At 42.9% G+C, this 18743-nt stretch overlaps 2 protein-coding genes across 2 annotated transcripts; both read right to left on the bottom strand.

Annotated features, from left to right (window-relative positions):
• Window positions 1-1322: 1322 nt before the first annotated feature.
• LOC308131603 (uncharacterized protein) lies at window positions 1323-3300 on the bottom strand. Its single transcript, XM_080498387.1, has 4 exons — window positions 3248-3300; window positions 3039-3087; window positions 1684-1997; window positions 1323-1585 (listed from the first exon to the last, which is right to left on the bottom strand). Exons 3-4 carry the CDS (start codon window positions 1962-1964, stop codon window positions 1525-1527), a joined length of 342 nt encoding a protein of 113 aa, XP_080354513.1. The 5' UTR covers window positions 1965-1997; window positions 3039-3087; window positions 3248-3300; the 3' UTR covers window positions 1323-1524.
• Window positions 3301-5629: 2329 nt separating this feature from the next.
• lss (lanosterol synthase (2,3-oxidosqualene-lanosterol cyclase)) lies at window positions 5630-17988 on the bottom strand. Its single transcript, XM_080497577.1, has 21 exons — window positions 17848-17988; window positions 17055-17193; window positions 16840-16948; window positions 16621-16742; window positions 16064-16160; window positions 15055-15190; window positions 12682-12790; window positions 12216-12334; window positions 12018-12115; window positions 11808-11835; window positions 10964-11020; window positions 9906-9977; window positions 9747-9797; window positions 9518-9667; window positions 8378-8474; window positions 7862-7967; window positions 7714-7779; window positions 7550-7630; window positions 7239-7409; window positions 6481-6559; window positions 5630-5922 (listed from the first exon to the last, which is right to left on the bottom strand). Exons 1-21 carry the CDS (start codon window positions 17965-17967, stop codon window positions 5785-5787), a joined length of 2145 nt encoding a protein of 714 aa, XP_080353703.1. The 5' UTR covers window positions 17968-17988; the 3' UTR covers window positions 5630-5784.
• Between the last annotated feature and the right edge of the window lie 755 nt (window positions 17989-18743).

Genomic DNA, 18743 nt, shown 5'->3' on the forward strand with positions numbered 1-18743 from the left:
AGGAGGACCCTTGTTACCTGGTCAAGCAAAAGAATCAAACTCAGCATTTTCACTCTGACACTTGCTCACATTGACTGCTAATGACAGTATAAAAAAAGCAGTGAAGAAGATGAACGAGAGCACAAGAACAAGTTGTTTACTTACCTTTGTTTTGTCCAAACATTTCCCGAATGTTCAAGTTCAAACCCTGAAAATGAAAGAGCTTAATGAATACATATCGACTCTTAACTTAAACGAGCAACAAAAGTTCGATTAAAAAAAAAAAAGATCCTACAGCAGCGGAGAAAGGTTTGTGAGACGTTGCCAAACAGAAGTCTGTTCCAGCTGTCAGGCTTCAAACTTGTCCTCTTCACTTACGGTGTGCTGGAGTGCAGATCCACAAACAAAAACACTGCGATGCACTTGCCCTCTTTATACACGAAGCCACACCTTCAGCAGGAGTCAAACCTGCCCTCATCATCAGGGACAGTGAAACCACCCCCACACTTAAATTGTGAGTCAGCACCCGGATACCCAGCAAACTGCAGCGGATGATTAATTTCAGCACATGATCAGTCCATGATGAAATATTTCCATGTGGATGTTTCTGACAAACAAACAGCCTTTGTAATTCAGGTTTTGATGTATTTTCCCATGACTCTTACAAGGTGACGTTATGAATAGAGCTCCATTGAGACGCAAGGCAGTTTTCTTTATCATTTTTATCATTTGCCAGGCGGTCTGGATTAGAGCTCAGGGTGCATGCACTGTTACTGGCTCTGTCGCCTCCGTCAGTCTCCGCAGGAGGGAATAGCGACCACGAAAGGACTTTTCCACCTCGGGAGCCGGGATAAAAACTTCCAGGAATACAGTGCATGCGCACACAATGCCGTGTAAATGGACCCCCCAAAAAGTGAAGAATGTTTTACGGATACACTCAAATTCGTTGTCGTGTAAAAGTTGTGTTGTGTCCACTGCTCTTGAGAAATTTGTCTAAAAATAAATCAATGCTTTATTTGGACTTGTTGCAATTCACCTGTTTGGCCAGATTGGAGCCTCCTTCGGTCCATGGACCTTATGTTTGACACCACTGATCCGGATTATTTGAAAAGGGCTCTTCATTTTAGAGCATTTGGACTCCTTAAAACTACTGCTTGGCAAAACACAAGCGCTCTCGTATAAACTTATTATGGTTTAGGGGTAAGACACACTGGCACGATGCAGTGGTTTAACCCAGAATGGCACTATGGCAGACAGAGGTACACACCCGGTCCCTCTCAGATCCAGCAAGGATTTCCTTGAGGATTAAAGAAATCTGAATGAATAACAGAGAACTGACACACTTTTTTTTTTGTTTCTACTTTGAATTTTATTTCCTCGGAAAGTAACACAAGGCCCAAAATCATGATATCTTAATATCTAAAAAAAAACAAAAAACAGAACCATTTTTGGTTCAAATGCAGTCCCTATGATTGCAGTCAAATGAACTAAATCTAATATATTCCATGAGGGACGATGAAGGCTACGTCCGGGTGGTGACTCCTGTCATCTCCAGGTCGGTCTAGTCCGAGTCGCTGCTGCTGCTGCTGCAGGAGCTGCTGTCAGACTGCAGGAGACACAGATATTAGTTTGTCTCACCTGATGGAGATCCTGAACTGTGCAGCCGTACAGTACCGACGCTTCTTTTCCGTAAGGACGTCTTACCCCATGACTGTCCTTCCCCTTCTTGTGGCATTTACGATGTTTGTGGCCACGCCTGTGCTTGCGCCTCCACCTGGTTCCATGACAAGGTCCCTGCTGTCCTCCATGGCAACCGCCGTGCCCGTGACCGCCATGGCAACCGCCGTGCCCGTGACCGCCGTGCCCGTGACCGCCATGGCAACCGCCGTGCCCGTGACCGCCGTGCCCGTGACCGCCATGGCAACCCCCGTGCCCGTGACCGCCATGGCCGCCACCACCACCGTGTCCATGGCCGCCATGACCATGATTGTGACCGTGTCCGTGTCCGCCACGCCCTCCTAATGGCACACACACGTTTGCCTTCACTGCCAAAATGTGCTTATATGTGGGGTGAAATATTTCAAAATAGCAGCAGTGGTCATGTCTTTGATCAGATTAATACAATATTAACGACACTTTTAGTATCAACAATACAACTACGTGTATCAGTGCTCGTAACGGCTGCCATCCTTACTTTAAATATTCTCCATACACTTGCATCCCCCCCCCCCCCGACCTCACCTGAGCTCAGGTGTAGGTCAGAGGTCTGCAACCTGCATCTCTAGAGCCACATGTGACCCTTCAACTCCCCTGCAGTAGCTCCATGAAGCTTTCAAGATATGTCATGTAAATAAACTATTTTATCTCGTTTTTAGTTCGGGTGCAAATTGGATGGTTTTTCAAATATTCCTGTCTCCTGGCCAGAAATATATAATATTTTATGATATCACGATAATAGTATAATAATCTAAAATCAGCACAAAAGGAAGAATAGCTATAATTGCTATAATTGATACTTAAAAACAGAAAAAAAAGTCAAGATTTCTGAGAGTCAATGCAGCTATAATGGTTAAAATATGTAAACCACATAATTATCTTAATAAGTTCAAATATAATAGGGAAAGTGGCCACAACATCTAAAATGGTTAAATGTAAAAAAAAAAAAAAAGAAGCTTACACATGGAAAAAGTACCTTAAAATGTCTAAAGTAAAGTAAAGACAAGAGTCAAACCAGCTAAAATCTACTAAAAATAACAAATGAAGAGGTGAAACGTTTGACGTTTAACTCCAGAAGGTATGAAAGCAAGTTACATACCGATAATCCTAAACTAATGAGACATCATGAATAGTAAGGTCATTTTCAAGTGTGTGGGAAATCGCAGACCTCTGGTGTCGTCAGATTATTTAATCCAACAGAATTTGTAATTGTCGATATGAAACAAATTGGCAAAATGGAAGGACGGAAGGAACCCACAGCTGCACGTCTCAAATAAATACACTTAAACATGCATTGACTATTTACATCAAACACAAAATAGAAAGAAAAAGAATATATTTACCACGACACGACATCTTAAAACTGGAGTTCTCCCAAAATACTGATTCCCCCTGTGGATACAAAGAGAAACAATCTATTCACAATAAATATGCAACTCTGAGATACGTTACAACTTTTAAATAGCTGTAATATTTGTCAGTCAGTCATCCCACACTGGAAAAGCAATTTAGTTTTAAAGTACACACAGTTGATGATCGGCAGTGAACTTACTGTGTGCTGGATGTGGCTCCTCTGACACTGCTGTCACCTGCTGCTCTTTTATACAGGAAGCCACTCCTCCACCTGATGCAGTGTGTGTGTGTGTGTGTGTGTGTGTGTGTGTGTGTGTGTGTGTGTGTGTGTGTGTGTGCGGTACAGCAACCACAACACAAGTCATAATCATTCATTCAAATTGAATGAACTGCTTTCCAAAGCGTCCTTGTGACACGCTCACAGACTGAATGTGATCTCTTTCTGCCCTTTTCTTCTGAGGACAAATATTTTGCCGAGCCTGTTTGTTGACGGCTCTGCATCATAACCGACTCGTGAGACGTTATCACCGAACAAAACTGGTATTTTCTCTTTCTTACATCAAAGAGAGCCTTGTGTTGGGCTTGTTGTGTTAAAGCTGGAGCGTTCTTCAAAAAACAAAAACAAAAAAAATCCAACTGAAATTTAGACACATGCAAACCTTTTATATCTGAAACATTTCACATCAAGATAAGTAAGTTTTTCCATATGGATGCTGGAATATTGTGCTGAGTTGTTTTTTTTTCAACCAGCTCGATTTTCACCAACGGTACTCAAAATGTATAAAAGTGTGGTAAAATGTGGCAGAGAATCCTTTGTTCCTCGACTGAGCTCGTCAAATTCAGATTTAGATTTCCACAAACAGACTGTGAGGGTGATCCTGTGAAAGCGTGCCAAGACCACTGGAAGTGCTAAAAATGCATCACGCCCTTCATACATACATCCATGAAGTGAAATGTCAAGATATTATATATTTAGTACTTGAATCCTCCTCAGACTCTCATCATGCAAAAACAACGGACTTCACCCAAATTCACTCCTCGCACGTACACAGTCACAAAGGATGAGGAATACACTCATTTACTGTGTTATTGTAGGCCGTTTGCAGATTTACAGCGTGGCCATGATGTTCAGGTGAGACACACGGCGAACGTCTGTCACTTCGCATGCTGACGTGAGCGAAAGGAACTAAAAACAGCTGTCATTAGTAATTCGCCAGCCTGCACGTTCTGCACAAGGAGATAATAGAGAAATACCGGTTGTACTTGTATATTATGTTACTACACTGACCCAGAGAGCATCGCTGAGGCTGTTACCTGTCCACGCATCAAAGATCTCAAATAAAAGACACCTTTGTGAAGAGGGGAGACTCCCAAGAATACCATATACTCTGAATATTTTTTACACGTCATTTATGCGTCAGGTATTTCAACCCCTTTGATTAATAGCAGAGAGCACAGCCAAGCATTCGCTGGTCAAGTATTTGTTACAGTTCAACTTAGCAAGCCTGACAATCCTCAGAGCAGGTGACACCCTGCTTTTAATACATATATGCATATTCTGGGCATTCAAGTTTATAAAAGCTCCGAGTATGCCGTGCTTCCTGATCAACTCCTGGACCGCAGCCAAGAACAACAGTGAAACACTGAGGAACAACAATGCGTTGCAGAGCGTCGGTGGAAAATCTGAACGCCTTTGGCAGCTTTCCGATAGCGAACAAAGATTAAATTGAACACATTGCTTTCTGGTTCAACCCAGTGATGGTGTTTATTATGGCTGCTATGTTGCAATTTCTCATTTTATACACATATATTCAAGTAAGAAATACTAAACACTAACACACACGCTCATCCAAGAAGCACAACTGGGGGGAAAAAAAGGACAAGTCGGTACTATTAATGTATAAATCTGCCTTTAGAGCGATGAAGGCACATCCCAAGTGAAACTGAATCATGGGATTTGAGTTGGTAGCTATATCTGTATATGAAAAATATGTTTTCTATATAAAGATTTGAGTCGGAAAAAGGAGTAAAGATGCATATCAGGAGATTTCATATTGATTCGATTCGTTTTCCTCTTTGACAAGTTCAGTATTTTCTGCTCTCAGCCAATCAAATCCCACTAACTCCAGCTCTTCTGCTGCTTTCTGTGGTTACATGCTTTGACACTGAACCCGAGTCTACTTTGTGAGTCTCCTGGTCATTTTTTTTATTCGACCGTTCCCTCCACTTCCTCCCAGTCTCTTCCACCGCTCGGCTTTCAAGGGGCTTCCCGGGACAGCTGTGGCCTCAGCACTACCCCCCCCGATAAAGGCAGAAGTGTGAACTTAACCTGACCCGCAAGTTCACGAATCTTTACGAAGAGCTAAAAACATTTCAGTTTAATGGTGTGTAAAAAGAAATCTCGGTGGATAGCTTCACCATCTCAAAATGCATCGAATTCACCAAAAAAACTTGTTCAGAGTGAGATTACAATAGAAAAAGTATTTATTGTAAAATGTGGATGTGGAAATATAGGACAACAATGTGGTTTTGCACTTCGCAAAGCAAAAGCAGTGGATGCAGCTGATAATCACACGGGTTGAAGGGAGGAGCTCCGCTGGAATGTAAACACACAAAGAGACATTCCAAGCATGAGGTGCCTCCATTTATCTGATGGGCTCAACCCTGAAAAACAAGGCCAGCTGAAGTAATAATACGTCCGCGGTTGCACGTTCGCCGCGGCGGCCCGGCGCATCTTCACAGTTTGAGCTTCCCAGTCAGCGGACTGCCGGGGTAGAGCTTTGAGAAGCGGCCCAGGGTCCACACGGGGAAGACGTTTCTGTAGGAGGTGTAGCTGATAGCGCAGCTCTTGTTGAACACGCCTGCAATATTCTCCTGGGAGAAGACGGAGAGGGAGCTGTTAAAACCGCCACTGAGTTTCGTACCGACGCAGAAACACAATGTCAGTCGATGTGTTAATGTTTTCTTACAAACAATTTTTTCGAGATTCTGTTTTATTTCCGTTTTGAATTTTTTTTTCGTGCAACTTAAAAGAAATCCAGCTGCCTTTATGAAAAAAAAAAAAAAAAACAAGTGTTGAGGGTAGATCCTGGCAGTACAGTAACCTCTTCTACCCTCAGCCATTTGTTCCTGAGAAGAAGTCAGCCATGTCCGTCTGAGCCCTGCTCAGCTTACTTTGCTATTGTAGGCAGCACAATATTACTCATTTCTGACTTAACCTTAATCTTGCCTCACGAACTGGATTTATGGCAAAGTAAACTGAGTATGTATCCTTTCTCTTCAGGCGAGTCAGGTTTTAAAGCACACAAGACCTGAGATTACCTCTGTGACACAACAAAGGTACACTTATCCAAACACAGGCCCTGACCTGCTTTTAAGTACAAAAAACCCCCCCAAAAAACAACAGAAAGCAGCAGGGGGTTATGAAGTCACCTGTGGCCAGTCTCCGTTAGACAGCTGCTTTTCGATGAGAAGCTGGATTCCTCTCTCGATGGCGTGTGTGTCGGGATGCCTGTCAACACACACACACACATACAAGAAATACAACTTAACTGGTGCAAATCTTCATTTCAAATATGTGCGGTGGGAACCACTTCTATTGAGGCTTTTTAAACCACAGTTTAAAAACTGTGTCATGAATTTTAAAGAAACGTGTTCTCTGGTTGTGGAGCTTCTGTCTGTCTGTCCTGCTCACGGACAGATCAGATCAGACTGTTTACACTTTTCTGTATCATGTGTTCCGGGCCAACCACTTGAGTTCGGATTGTATTACGAGCTCTACGTTACTTCCGGTAGACACTAAGCGATGAAAGCGCCTTTCAGTGTCCAGAAAAGAGCTGCACAAAACCAATGCATCATTATCAGACCGACAGCTCAACTAATGCATCAAAGCGACGTTACAATACAGCAATAAATTATTCATCGCTACTTATCAAGAAAGAGGTATTTTCCAGTGTAACTACGTTCATCTTGTTCGCAGTCTCAAGTAAAGTAACCTCACTCTCCAACACAACGGGAATTTGTTCGTCAGGAATGTCAGAATTATAGAGATAATTCAATGGAAATAAGCTCTTGCACGTCAGAGGAGGCGTTAGCAGTTAGCCGTTAGCCGTCAGCAGGCCCTGCGGTGTGGATGTGTGTGTGTGTGTGTTGGTGTGTTTGGTCCTGTGACTCCGGCCCCGGCGCTTTACCTGACGGCCATGAGTGCTAACAGAGCCCAGCAGGTGTTGTGGATCTGGGCGGCGCTGCTCTGGATGTAACGCCGCTGCTCGCAGGACTCAAAGTCCTCCCCCCACCCGCCGTCCGACATCTGCCGGTCCAACAGGAACCGACTGGCCCTCTGCACCTCCTCACACGCGCCTCTGCTCGGGATAAATGCACAGGTGGAATTCAGTACGAGGGAATGGAGTTCATCCACTTGAGGACATTGTGTGAAACCGTCACTCGTCAGTCGTCAGTCGTCAGTCGTCAGTCATCAGTTCGGTGTTCAGGGCTCCCTTACTCCTGCCTGTAGACGTGACCCATGCAAGCGAAGGCTTCCAGGCCGAACCAGACTCCGTACGTGAAGCAGACTCCCCACGACCTGAACACAGGCAGAGCGAGGCTGAGCACGACCTTCCCCGTCAGATCTGACGTCAGGCGCCGAGATACCCGACGCGAACTCACCCTTCCCAGGAGCCGTCGGGCCTCTGTACCCTCCTGCAGTATTCGAGGCCGTCTCTCAGAGTTAAGCTGGACAAAGGCAGCCTGAGCTTTAGTGTCAACTCGAGAACCGGAGGGTGTAGATTTCTCTATAGACACAGAAGCAGCTCACCTTATCTCGTCTGTGCGGTGATTTGGGTAAACCTTCTGGAAGTGCCTCAGAGCCTGCATTACCGCTGAGGTGCACTCCACGTAGGTGTAATCGATCATGATGTCACCTATTTGTGGTTGTGTGGAGCACAAAAAAAGAGAAAAGAAAATCAGGAAGAGACCGGCAGAGAGAGTACACAGATTCATATAGACAAAGATTTCAACACATCCTCTTTTTTTTCCCCCCCTCAGTGAACCAATGTTCAACTTTTCCTCCTCCAGCTCTGAAAAGGTTAAATAGTATTGCCACATACCCAGAGCGCAATGGAAAGCAGCTCCAAATGTAGTGTTTATATTTGTTTTGTAGTTACTGTCTTTCAACATCGCTGCATATTTGGAGGCCGAGTCACTCACATGCAGCATTTCGGAGTCCTCTGTGAAATGTGTGCGAATGCAGGCCCTCCTACGTGTCACCTGCTGATTAAATCTGCCGTTTTCCTTTCATAGCAGACGAATGAAGGAATGCGCGAAGCCTCACCGAACACCTCGGAGGGGTTGAGCAGCTCCAGGAGTTTCCCGCCTCTCTTTGTTTCGTAGGTGGCAAATCCTCCGTCGGAGTTCCTCATGCTCAGCAGCTGCGGAAAACAAGTCGGCCGCAACGTGAAAAACCTCAAAACTGTAACTGCAGAACAAGTGCCCCTTCATGTTACAAGGTCACGAAATATCGCAGCAGGATTCATGCGAGCCTCCGAATTATGAGTCATTTCACTTTTCTTTTTTTTTTAGGGAGCTTCTTGTGGTTATCAAACCCAGCTGACGTCTTTCCCCTCATCTGTTTCCTTATCTTCGATTATTTTCTTTGTCCTCTTTCACTTCTTCACTGATGCTTTCTTATCTTTGCCCTCCTCTTTGGCATCGGAACATCTGACATGTGATCGTGACCAATTGGAACAAGACAGACAGAAAAACAAACCGTTTTCAGAGGCCACAAAACACTTGTACAAGGCAGAAGTCAGTTTTTATACTTAAGTCATTCAAACTGCTCATTTCATTCCTTTGCAAATAATATATTTTATACAATTTTCACAATGACACAGTGATTTTATCGGTTCCTTTGACAAAAATTCAAAACATTCCATATAATATACTGTAATATAATACAATTTCAGAACATATATTGTTCAAATATTGTTAGAATAGTATAAAATGTAGCTTATACATGCACGTCATAATTAAAATAATTAGGTAAAGATGCAAACTTCTAAAGTAATGGACATTTAGATTTCTTTTGCTGAAACATCCTTTTCTGCATCGCTCAATAGCGATTAATGGAAAATATTGGATTATTTCTTCCTTATGCTGACACATTTACAGCACGGATGAAAAAGATTAATTTATGACAGATCAGTTTCATTCTCCACTGAATCAGAAGGGACGGCGGCTGAAATGTAATTCACTGTGCAAGAATAACAATGTAATCCTGAATCCTCACCAGAAGGCCCAAAGTGTAAAACTCTAGATGTTCTATTTCTAGATTTACAATTGCAAAATAGTATTGACAATTTCACATTTTTCCGGGGTGTATTTCAAGATGTCAAGCCGTTGCATTAAAAGGTGCATTAAATCTGCGATGGTCTGTGTGTACTGGTGAGAGCTGCAGTCTCCTCTGGACACTCACCACGTTGACGGCGTCGTACAGGCGCTCGGAGGAGATCGGCTGGCTGACGGAGGGACAGAGCTCCTGCAGCAGCATCACAGACTTCAGGCCCTCGGCAGTGCAGTCGGCCACGATCCAGCCGCAGTCACGGGTGCTGAAGGGGAAACCTCCCTGACAAAGACACGTTCACACGTTCACCACTCCGTCAAAAGCCCCGGGAAACAACACCGCGGCTGACTTTTCGCTGTACCTTGTTCATCTGTCGGTAGTATTTCTGGTAGTCGGGGGGATTCTCAGGTATCTGTCGGGCACAGACACTTTAGATTTAGTGTGGAGAATTTGGGAAGTTGTTTTGTGGAGGGCTGGTGGAGGGCCGGTGGAGGGCTGGTGGAGGGCCGGCTCGCTGTACCTGTGTGATGTTGAGAAACTGATGGGCTTCGTGGAGACACCGGGCGAGTCGGGGGTCGTCCTGGGCTCCTGCCTGGAACGATCATTTAAACCGATCATCATCGACAGTCTGAATTTCATTTCAGTGCCGGAATAACTTCATTACACATTGCAGGTAGAAACGCTGGGTTGAAAACCAGTTTTAATGAATACGTATATCATTATTTGTCAATAATAGTAAAACATTCCGCATGATTTGTGGTAACAAGATATTTGGATACTTTTGAGATGTAATATTTAAAATGACATGTACATTTGACAGAATTCACCATTAAACTGCAATCACAGCAGCAGAAGACGAGTTTCACCTCTGATATTTAACACCATGTAAGTTGCTTTACTGATTACTGCAAATAGAAGTAAATAGTAAAATGAAAAAAAACAAACAATGACATTTCATTATGTCATTTATCATTTATCTAGATCAGGGTTCTGCAACCTTTATGCCCAAAAGAGCTATATTCACAATTTTACGCCAAATAAAAACTTTTCTGGAGCAAAACATGTTAATTATCTGAAATCAAGAAAAAAAACATTGAAAACATATTATATACATGCAAAAAATAAGGTTGCATTAACGAGGCGCCATCGGTACAATTTAGATTATTATATTATATTTTTAGTTGTTGTGGCCATTTATTTAATTAAAAAAAGAGATTTTTGACTATTTTAGAGACTTCAGCTATCTAGCCGTTTACAGCCACTGTATTTCCTAATGGTTTTAGCTGTACTAGCACTTTATTTGTTTTCCTCAGAATGAAGCCTGGGTGTTATCATCCTTTCATTGCCTGCATGAACCTCCTTAAAATACATCCAGAGAATAAAAGCTCTCGTCTCCGGATGATGTAGAAAAACCCATACATGCACGTCACGTATGACACCAGTTTGACTCAAATGTTTACTGTTGGATTACAGCGGACAAGAAATCTTATGACATTTAAAATAACTCTGTATCGTCACTAATACCCATTTACCTTTGTTTGAAAAAACTGTAATGATGACTGGAACTATGCAAGTTACCTCGAGAAAAGCTTGTACAGCAAAGCAGGTGTCCCAGAGCTGAGATCCATTCGTCCCCTGAGAGGAATGAGAGGGAAAGAGACAGCGGAGGAAATAACTCCTTAACCTTTAATTACACAGTAACAGACAGTCACAAAAAGACTTACGTCCATACAAAGAAAAATTCAAGTAAAAAGTCTGAAATCTGTCGTGTTCTTTTAATATCGCTCACAAATAATGAAGAGGATTAGATTATTGAAGAGCCACATCGATGAGGATGAACCGCGACACAGCGATCATGTTACATCGAGTACTTTTATACCAACATTGATCAGAAACAACAGATTTTAAGATATTTTTGGGTCAAAGGTTGAAAAAGAATGTCGACAAAAAAAAAAAAAAAAACTGGACGAAAGGATGAATTTTCTCAGCTCTATTGTAGTTTAAGAAGTATAAGTCACTCTTTATTCAGTTTTCCATGTCATTTATATATCAAATATCATCTGTGACCACTAGAGGTCACTGTATGACAACAGAAAGCTGCTACAGGTCCACAGAAAAAACCTCCATCACTACGGTTTTTAAATGTCAGAGCAAGACAAGTGCTGTCAAAAATAACAAAGAAAACTACATGTCAGAATTTAAACGAGAAATGATTTGAAGTGAGACACGTTTATGTATTTATTTATCTTTCGCTGTTAGATATTTATTCTGGCTCATGTTTGATTTTTGCAGAGTGCAAGTAAATGAATGTGAGGTGGTGAGTAGTCAGGAGGTCGTAAGTTAAGATGGAGGTACATTTTAAAGTGTTTATACTCTTACACTCATGGCTGCTCAGGCTTAAAGTGTGAAAACAAATCCTCACCTGCATTTTCATTCCATCCAAACCCAACCTGGAGCAGGAAAAAAAAAAAAAAAAGCTTCTGTTAGTAAATGATTCACACACCGTCCCGTAAATCTTGATGAAGATGGAAGTTTTTCTGGCTTAAACAACCAGTGGTGACACTTTTTGAAGACTTTATTTGAGATCAGATGCGTTGGGTGTTCAGTTGATTAAGTGTTTTCAGAGACTGACCACAAGTAGTCTGGGATTCTGGACACGTGCTCCTGGAAGGCCGGAGACGACGGACCCTCCACGTACCAGCGAACCAGCATGTTTATGGTCTTGGAGATCTGAGGAGCATCACAAGAACTGGATGTTCATATTCTCTCTATTCCGACCAATATCCTCTTCCTGTATATATGTGTGTGTGTGTGTGTGTGTGTGTTTTACCGGGCCGATGCTGATGCATTTGGTGAAGCGGTCGTCGGCCTCGATGTGCTCGTACAGCTCTTTGACGGCTCTTCCTCTCAGCGCGGCGCTGTGGTGGGCTTCGTACACGTTCAGCACCGCTGCGGGGCAACGGGAACCGAGTCACACGGTTAAAACATTGTGGGGGGTGGAGACGGGTGGGGGTGGGAGGGGGTGTTCCCCTGAAAAAACACTTCATCTTAAATAGCCTGGAGTCATGGACACGCCCACTTCTTTTTTCCATTCAAGGCCCCGTGATTATATTTTTGAAAGCGATGCTGTTGTGCAACCTCATAAACTCGTGCGTATCTTCATCTTTAGGGCCGATAGTGAGAAATATTCTCAAGAAGAAAAAAAAAAAAAAGTCTAGCCAGTCACTAGAAGACACCAGCTTCATACCTGCCTGTCTGCCGCTGAGTAATTACACGGGCGAGCTGCGAAGACTCACTGTATGCGAGGGACAGCAGCGTGCTGTGAGGGGTGTACAGGTCACACGCCGCCACGTTGCTCCTCTGAGCAGGCCAGTTGATGGTCGCGTAGTCCTGGACGTAAAGCTCCTGGACGGGAAAAACAAAAAAATAATACAAACAAGCAAAACGTGTGTCAAACAAACGCCATTTCAGTGGCATGTTCACTGTGTATGCACATGTTCGGGAATAAGGTGTCTTTTGGGGTTTTTTTGTATGTAAATTAAGAGGAAATGCTTGAGTTGTTGTCATTTTTCATCCCGTTGTTTTCCTAGTGTGAAGATCAAACAGAGATCCATGAGCTGAAAGGATTCAGACTCCGGATATAAAGGAAAACCTTCACCTGTACAATGAAAAATATCTCTTTTATAATATAAAGGCTGCTATTACTTTCTATTGAAAGCAGCACTCTCATTGAGTAGCTACAAACTTCAGGTATTATTGCCAATATGTATGCAGAGAGATTTAATTAAACTCAATCCCCATATGTTTTTTTTCCCCAAAAATCCTCTTAACTTTGAGAAATGCTTGAATATATGAGTAAAATAATAAAATAATGTCCTTCTGGGACTAATATAAAGTATAATTTTTCTAAAGGCACTTCATTTCCCACAATTCCTCCAAAACAAGAGGTATTATTATATTTTGATTTGTTAAAATAGTGCATCTTCACCGCCAAACAAACTCCCTCCGTGTTGAGCTGTTACGTTACGTAATGTATGCCTCCAATCAGATGGCTCATTGTGTGCGGTTAATCTCATTCCTTTAGAAGCAGCATAAAGAAAAAGTTTATCGTATGAAGATCCTGAGTACTACAAAGTGCTACATAAGTCTCTGGCATCTCTGAACCTAAAGCTGTGTGACAGACACATTTAACTTCCTGTGCACTGGATGAGTTTTGACTGTTGGTGAACTCAAAGATAGATCCTATCTCTGAACGTTGTGACACCGACGAGCAGAAACAAGAGAGATGAACGAAAGACCTGTCAGTTCGATGAGTCAGATTCAAGGAAGACATTTCCACGGGCTCAATATTTCAGTTACATTAATCACAACTGTCACAAGATCACCGCCGACACCAACGTACACAGACATGGAAGGAAGGAGTGGAAAATTACAAAGAGTGTCATCATCCCTATGACCCCATATGGGCTGGGTGGATGGATGGATGGACGGATGGATGGATGGATGGATGGATGGATGGAAAGCTACAGATGAGCTGAGAGTGGGGAAGAGGCTGCTGTTATGTGTGTGTGTGTGTGTGTGTGTGTGTGGGCTATAAGTCTGTCTTGTCTTCATTTTAAAGTTTGAACATAGTTTATTTATTACTTTATTTGGAGGAAAGTGGTCAAACTCATAAATGTTTTAGAAAACTCGGTCTGGCGTTTACTACTTCCTGGGTTTTTCACAAGACAAACGCTACAACACACGTTTACTGTAATGATGTCATTGTGAACGTGTGTGTGTGTGTGTGTGTGTGTGTGTGTGTGTGTGTGTGTGTGTGTGTGTGTGTGTGTGTGTGTAAAACGTTCGAGTGCCAGGGTGTCAAACACGCAGCCCGTGGGATCGTCTTTGTTTCCAGTATTTACAGGTTAGTAAAGCTTTCCCCTCCTGGTCTGGATCAATAGAATTAAATTGATGTGAATTGTGGCGCCTGAAGTATTATTTATATATATAGCGAGTCGGAATCAGATCTAGGAAACTGGCCTTTATTGGAGTCAATATGGATTTACTCCAGAGAAGAAAATGTTAATTCAGCAAATTCTTGAGGATTAAAAAGTGGGACGGACATCAAATCACAGAATTGAAGGGACTTTTCTGCACGCGTCTCCTGAGAGTTAAAGTCAGTGCTTAAATTTAGCAATAACTCATGAAGGTGGCATGTTTTTTTTAGTCCACAACCAGAACTGAGAAAGTGCATCATTCTCATTCAGATTTTAGATATTTATATTCTTTGTATTTACTGTTTGACTGTTGCACAGACGTTAAGCTATCGACCTGCCTTGATAACTTTGATACATTTGACACAATGAAGCAACTTTGATAAAGTATTTAGAAGGTCCCTAAAATAAAAAAAGCCAATTATTTACCAGTGTGACCTTTTTCCCAATGACAAACTCATCTTTTTGTTCTGCGTTTCCATCACTGTGGAATTAATATTTTCCAGCCGGAACCTCAGATTGTGTCTCTCAGGAAAATTCATATTTCACATTTCAGTCAGAGGTGACATAAATCCCCACTTGCAGTTTTGTCCAATAAATTGATCAGACCATGCACGCAGCTCCGTGAGATGTGGCGGCTGCAGAGGAGTACAGCACGGCGCCCCCTTGTGGAGGAAGCAAGGCTTCAAGCACCTGTCTGAGGCTGAGGACCAGGGGGTCTTCGTCTGCGGCCAGCCTGACTGCGTAGCAGTAGCTCATGGGGAGGTAGACCTGGCGGCAGTGGCACCACAGGGTGGAGGGGTGGGCCGGCGTCCAGGTGGGGAACAGCCTGGAACAAACACAAATGCTCATCACGCGGGGAAAAGAAAGAAAAAGAAAGAAAAGAAAGAAAATTGTGCTTATACAATAACTTTATATGGCTCATCCGGCATTTTGGTGCTCAGGTCTGTGTTAGCTAGGCCGTGTTTTCTTCCCGAATCTAACTAAAAACTTGAAACTGTCTTCATGCAATCGCATCCTTTACAGGAGGAATTAAATCCAGCACTTATATGTAGGATGTTTTCATAACGTTGTGCTATAAATGCACCATGACAACTCCAAGAAAATGTCATAATTTGATGAATTTTTGTGATAAAAAATGTTGAGGCCTCATTTACACGACAACGTTTGGGAGCGGTTCTCAAAAAGTTGCGTTTTCAAAGACTCTGAGCGTCATTGTTGTGTAATCAGACACATAAAATACTACAAAGGTTTTGCGTTTTCATTTGAAAATGTTACTGTAATAATAATAACTTCTGATCAATTCATCAGCCAATTGAAAGGCTGGATCTCTTCTTCTCTGGTTTATATTGACGCACGTGTGAAAACCGAGGCAGCCTGAAGCAGCTGGTTGTTTACGAGTGCAGAAATAACGATAATCTCATATACAGGAAAATATCTGCACAATCTTGACGCACAAACGGAAAATTATAGTGTGGCTTCGTGTCCCTTTTGAGTCTGTGTGCATGTTTTTATTGCATCTATAGTCACTAATCCTCCCAATAGACAAAATGTGCGAAAGGCTGGACGAGAAAATAATATTAACAACAAAATGAATATTAACAATAATAATGATGTAATTTGTTGGTTGTGTTTTAACAGGATTAGACTGAGATTGAGACGTCTGCTGAGTAAAAGAGGAGAGAAAATCCATGGAACTCACCACATCTCTGGTAGCAGTGTGTTCATTCCCTCCCAGCTGTACACGTTCAAGATGGCCAACCAGAATTTACCCCAAGAGGGAATCCCGACGGCCCCGCCTGCACCGAGGGAAAACAACAGAGCAGAGCGCTGCAAGTCCATCGCAGGGTGACACTTCATGTGGTGCTTTTTTTTTAAATTATTATTATTATTAAAACATAGAACATAAATATTCTTTAAATCTGTGTTTTTAAAATAGAGGTGCCCAAACTTTTTTTTCCAATTGGTTCACATACTGGAAACATATAAGTTAATAAAATGAAATGTTCTTCATTTTCACACCTATGGTCACTGGGTGCCAAAGCGTTCTTGTTGCTCTTGTTCTTGTAAATTCTCCTTTCCAAAAAGTTAATGACACGAGACATTTTAGACATTATCACGACACGTGAAAACTAAACTAAATTATCTGCGGAGACGGTTTGGATCCTTCTGATTTAAATCTCTCGGATGAAATTGAAATTACAGTTGCGAGACTAAAAGAAACATTTACTAAATACCGGGGATGTGTTTTACTCCCACCTTTACTGTGCAGGTTGTTCCTGGCACGGACCAGATCCGGGTCTTCAGGATCCACCCCCAGAATCCTCAGTGAGGTGTAACTCAGCGCCGTGCCAAAGACGGTGGATTTATCTTCGATGTGCCTGCAGAGGAAATCCCACACACACACACCGATCCAAACAGGTGCTTTTGACTCAGACCCACAGACTCCCAAGACTGACTGAACTCTGGTCGACTTACAGGCCCCAGCCTCCATCAGGCAGCTGGACAGAGCGCAGGTATCGCACCATCTCCTGCTTCCAGGCGTCGGCCAGAGGGATTTTAGCCACGTGGCACGTGATCAGGAGACCTGGGAGGCAGACGAGCCGACGGAGAGAGAGAGAGACAGACAGAGAGATGCAGCGGCAGTCCCAGCGGGAGGTCGTGAAGGGTAGCAGGAGGCCCGGGGGTTTTACCTGGGAGCAGGAAGAGAGGCCCTCCATAATCTCCTGCCCAGTGTCCGTCCTCGGCCTGCAGGTGGCTGTAGAAGAGCATTCCCTTCAGGGCGGCGTCCACGGCGGTGAGGGCGGCCGGGGAGTCGCGCACAAACTTACCCTGTGGGGAAGATTTTACTTTTTTTTTTGTAATTAACTTTTTATTTGGAAAACACATGGGTAGACACCATTTCACTTGTACACTTTTACAGTATCCTTGGACCTTTCCTCATTGTCTTTCCTTAAATAAAATGAACAGAGAAAGAACAGAAACCAATAACGAAGAAGAGTCCAAGTGTCTCAGTCCACATCGTCCTCCCAAGTTCTCCATTTTCTCGATGATGATTAAAAGAAAAAGAAAAAAAGGAAAGAAAAAGGGGGGGGGGGGCTCATCTCCTCATTATGCTTCTTTTACCACCTGAGACAAACACCCACACACATTTATTTTTAAAATGTTGACACACCTAATAGGATCTCAATTGAAATCTGATCTCACTGTTTTTACATATGCTGTCCATTTAGACCAAAGCTTATAAAATGTGTCTTTTTGCACCCTGAGGGAATTGTGGGATTTATTGATAAAATAGTCTCTTTTCTGCACACAGAGCTGCATTAGGGTATTTCATTAAGAACAGCTGAAGTTCTATTAGTTAGTGTGTGTGAGAGAGAGAGAGAGAGACAGTGAGACTTTAAACAACCATGGCTGTGTCCATCCGTTTTGTGGTTTATATCTGAACGTGACGGGAATGAAACCGCGAAGCGTTTGAAATCCCACCGTGTCCAGGCCGAGTGCGTGGGCCTCCAGCATGGTCTGCCCTCTGTCCGCAGACTCCTGGTCCTCCACGTACCTCCAGGTCTGCCGGCCCTCCACGTTGGTCAGCCTCCATCGGCTCATGTCCGTGACGGGCTCCGTCCTGTACGGGCCCCCTCGCCTCCGCAGCTGCCTGAGACACAAAGCCGGTGAGTCCGCGATTCGACTGAGTTTCACCTGACGTGTCGGTTTAGTCGGAAAACTATTAAACAATTTATTAACTGTCACACCTGTGACACGTATAACCAACTCCATAATAACCCCATATGACGGCAGATATACGGACAACGAGGCAATAATATAAAGTACTCCGAATTTCCTCTTCTACTAAAATACAGTGTGAACATCTTAAATATTTCTGTTTACACAATCAAAACATCTGAGGATTTGCTTGATTATGAGCACAAGAGGGAACTGAGTGAGAGTTTGCAGGGCTCAGCGCACTTTAAAGTGTGCAGCAGGAGATGTAAAGAGACTACATACAATTCTCACAAAAAAAAATAAAAAATCAGCGTCAGAGTCTCTGCCAAGAGGCTCGTATCTCTGAACCCAGAACCTCAATGACCTGAGGGACCTTCAAGAACAGTGGGACGCCTCAGAAAACAATGAGTCCGCTTGTAAACAGCGTGAGATGTTGTTGTCAAGCTGGAATTGATGCTCAAGGACACATAAGCCCAAAACATGTTAATGTTTCAATAAACTCTTTTGTTTCAATAAATTGTTTGCGATGAGGAAATCACCACTGCATGCTTCTAAATTCATTGTAAAATATCACTGCAGCATGAACTTTTTTAAGTTTTCCATAAGTTTCACTCAAAAGCCAAACATCAATACGTTTTTGCGAGTAGTGCACATAGAGT

This window comes from Blennius ocellaris (genome assembly GCF_963422515.1).
Source record: "Blennius ocellaris genome assembly, chromosome: 6".
Lineage (NCBI taxonomy): Eukaryota > Metazoa > Chordata > Actinopteri > Blenniiformes > Blenniidae > Blennius > Blennius ocellaris.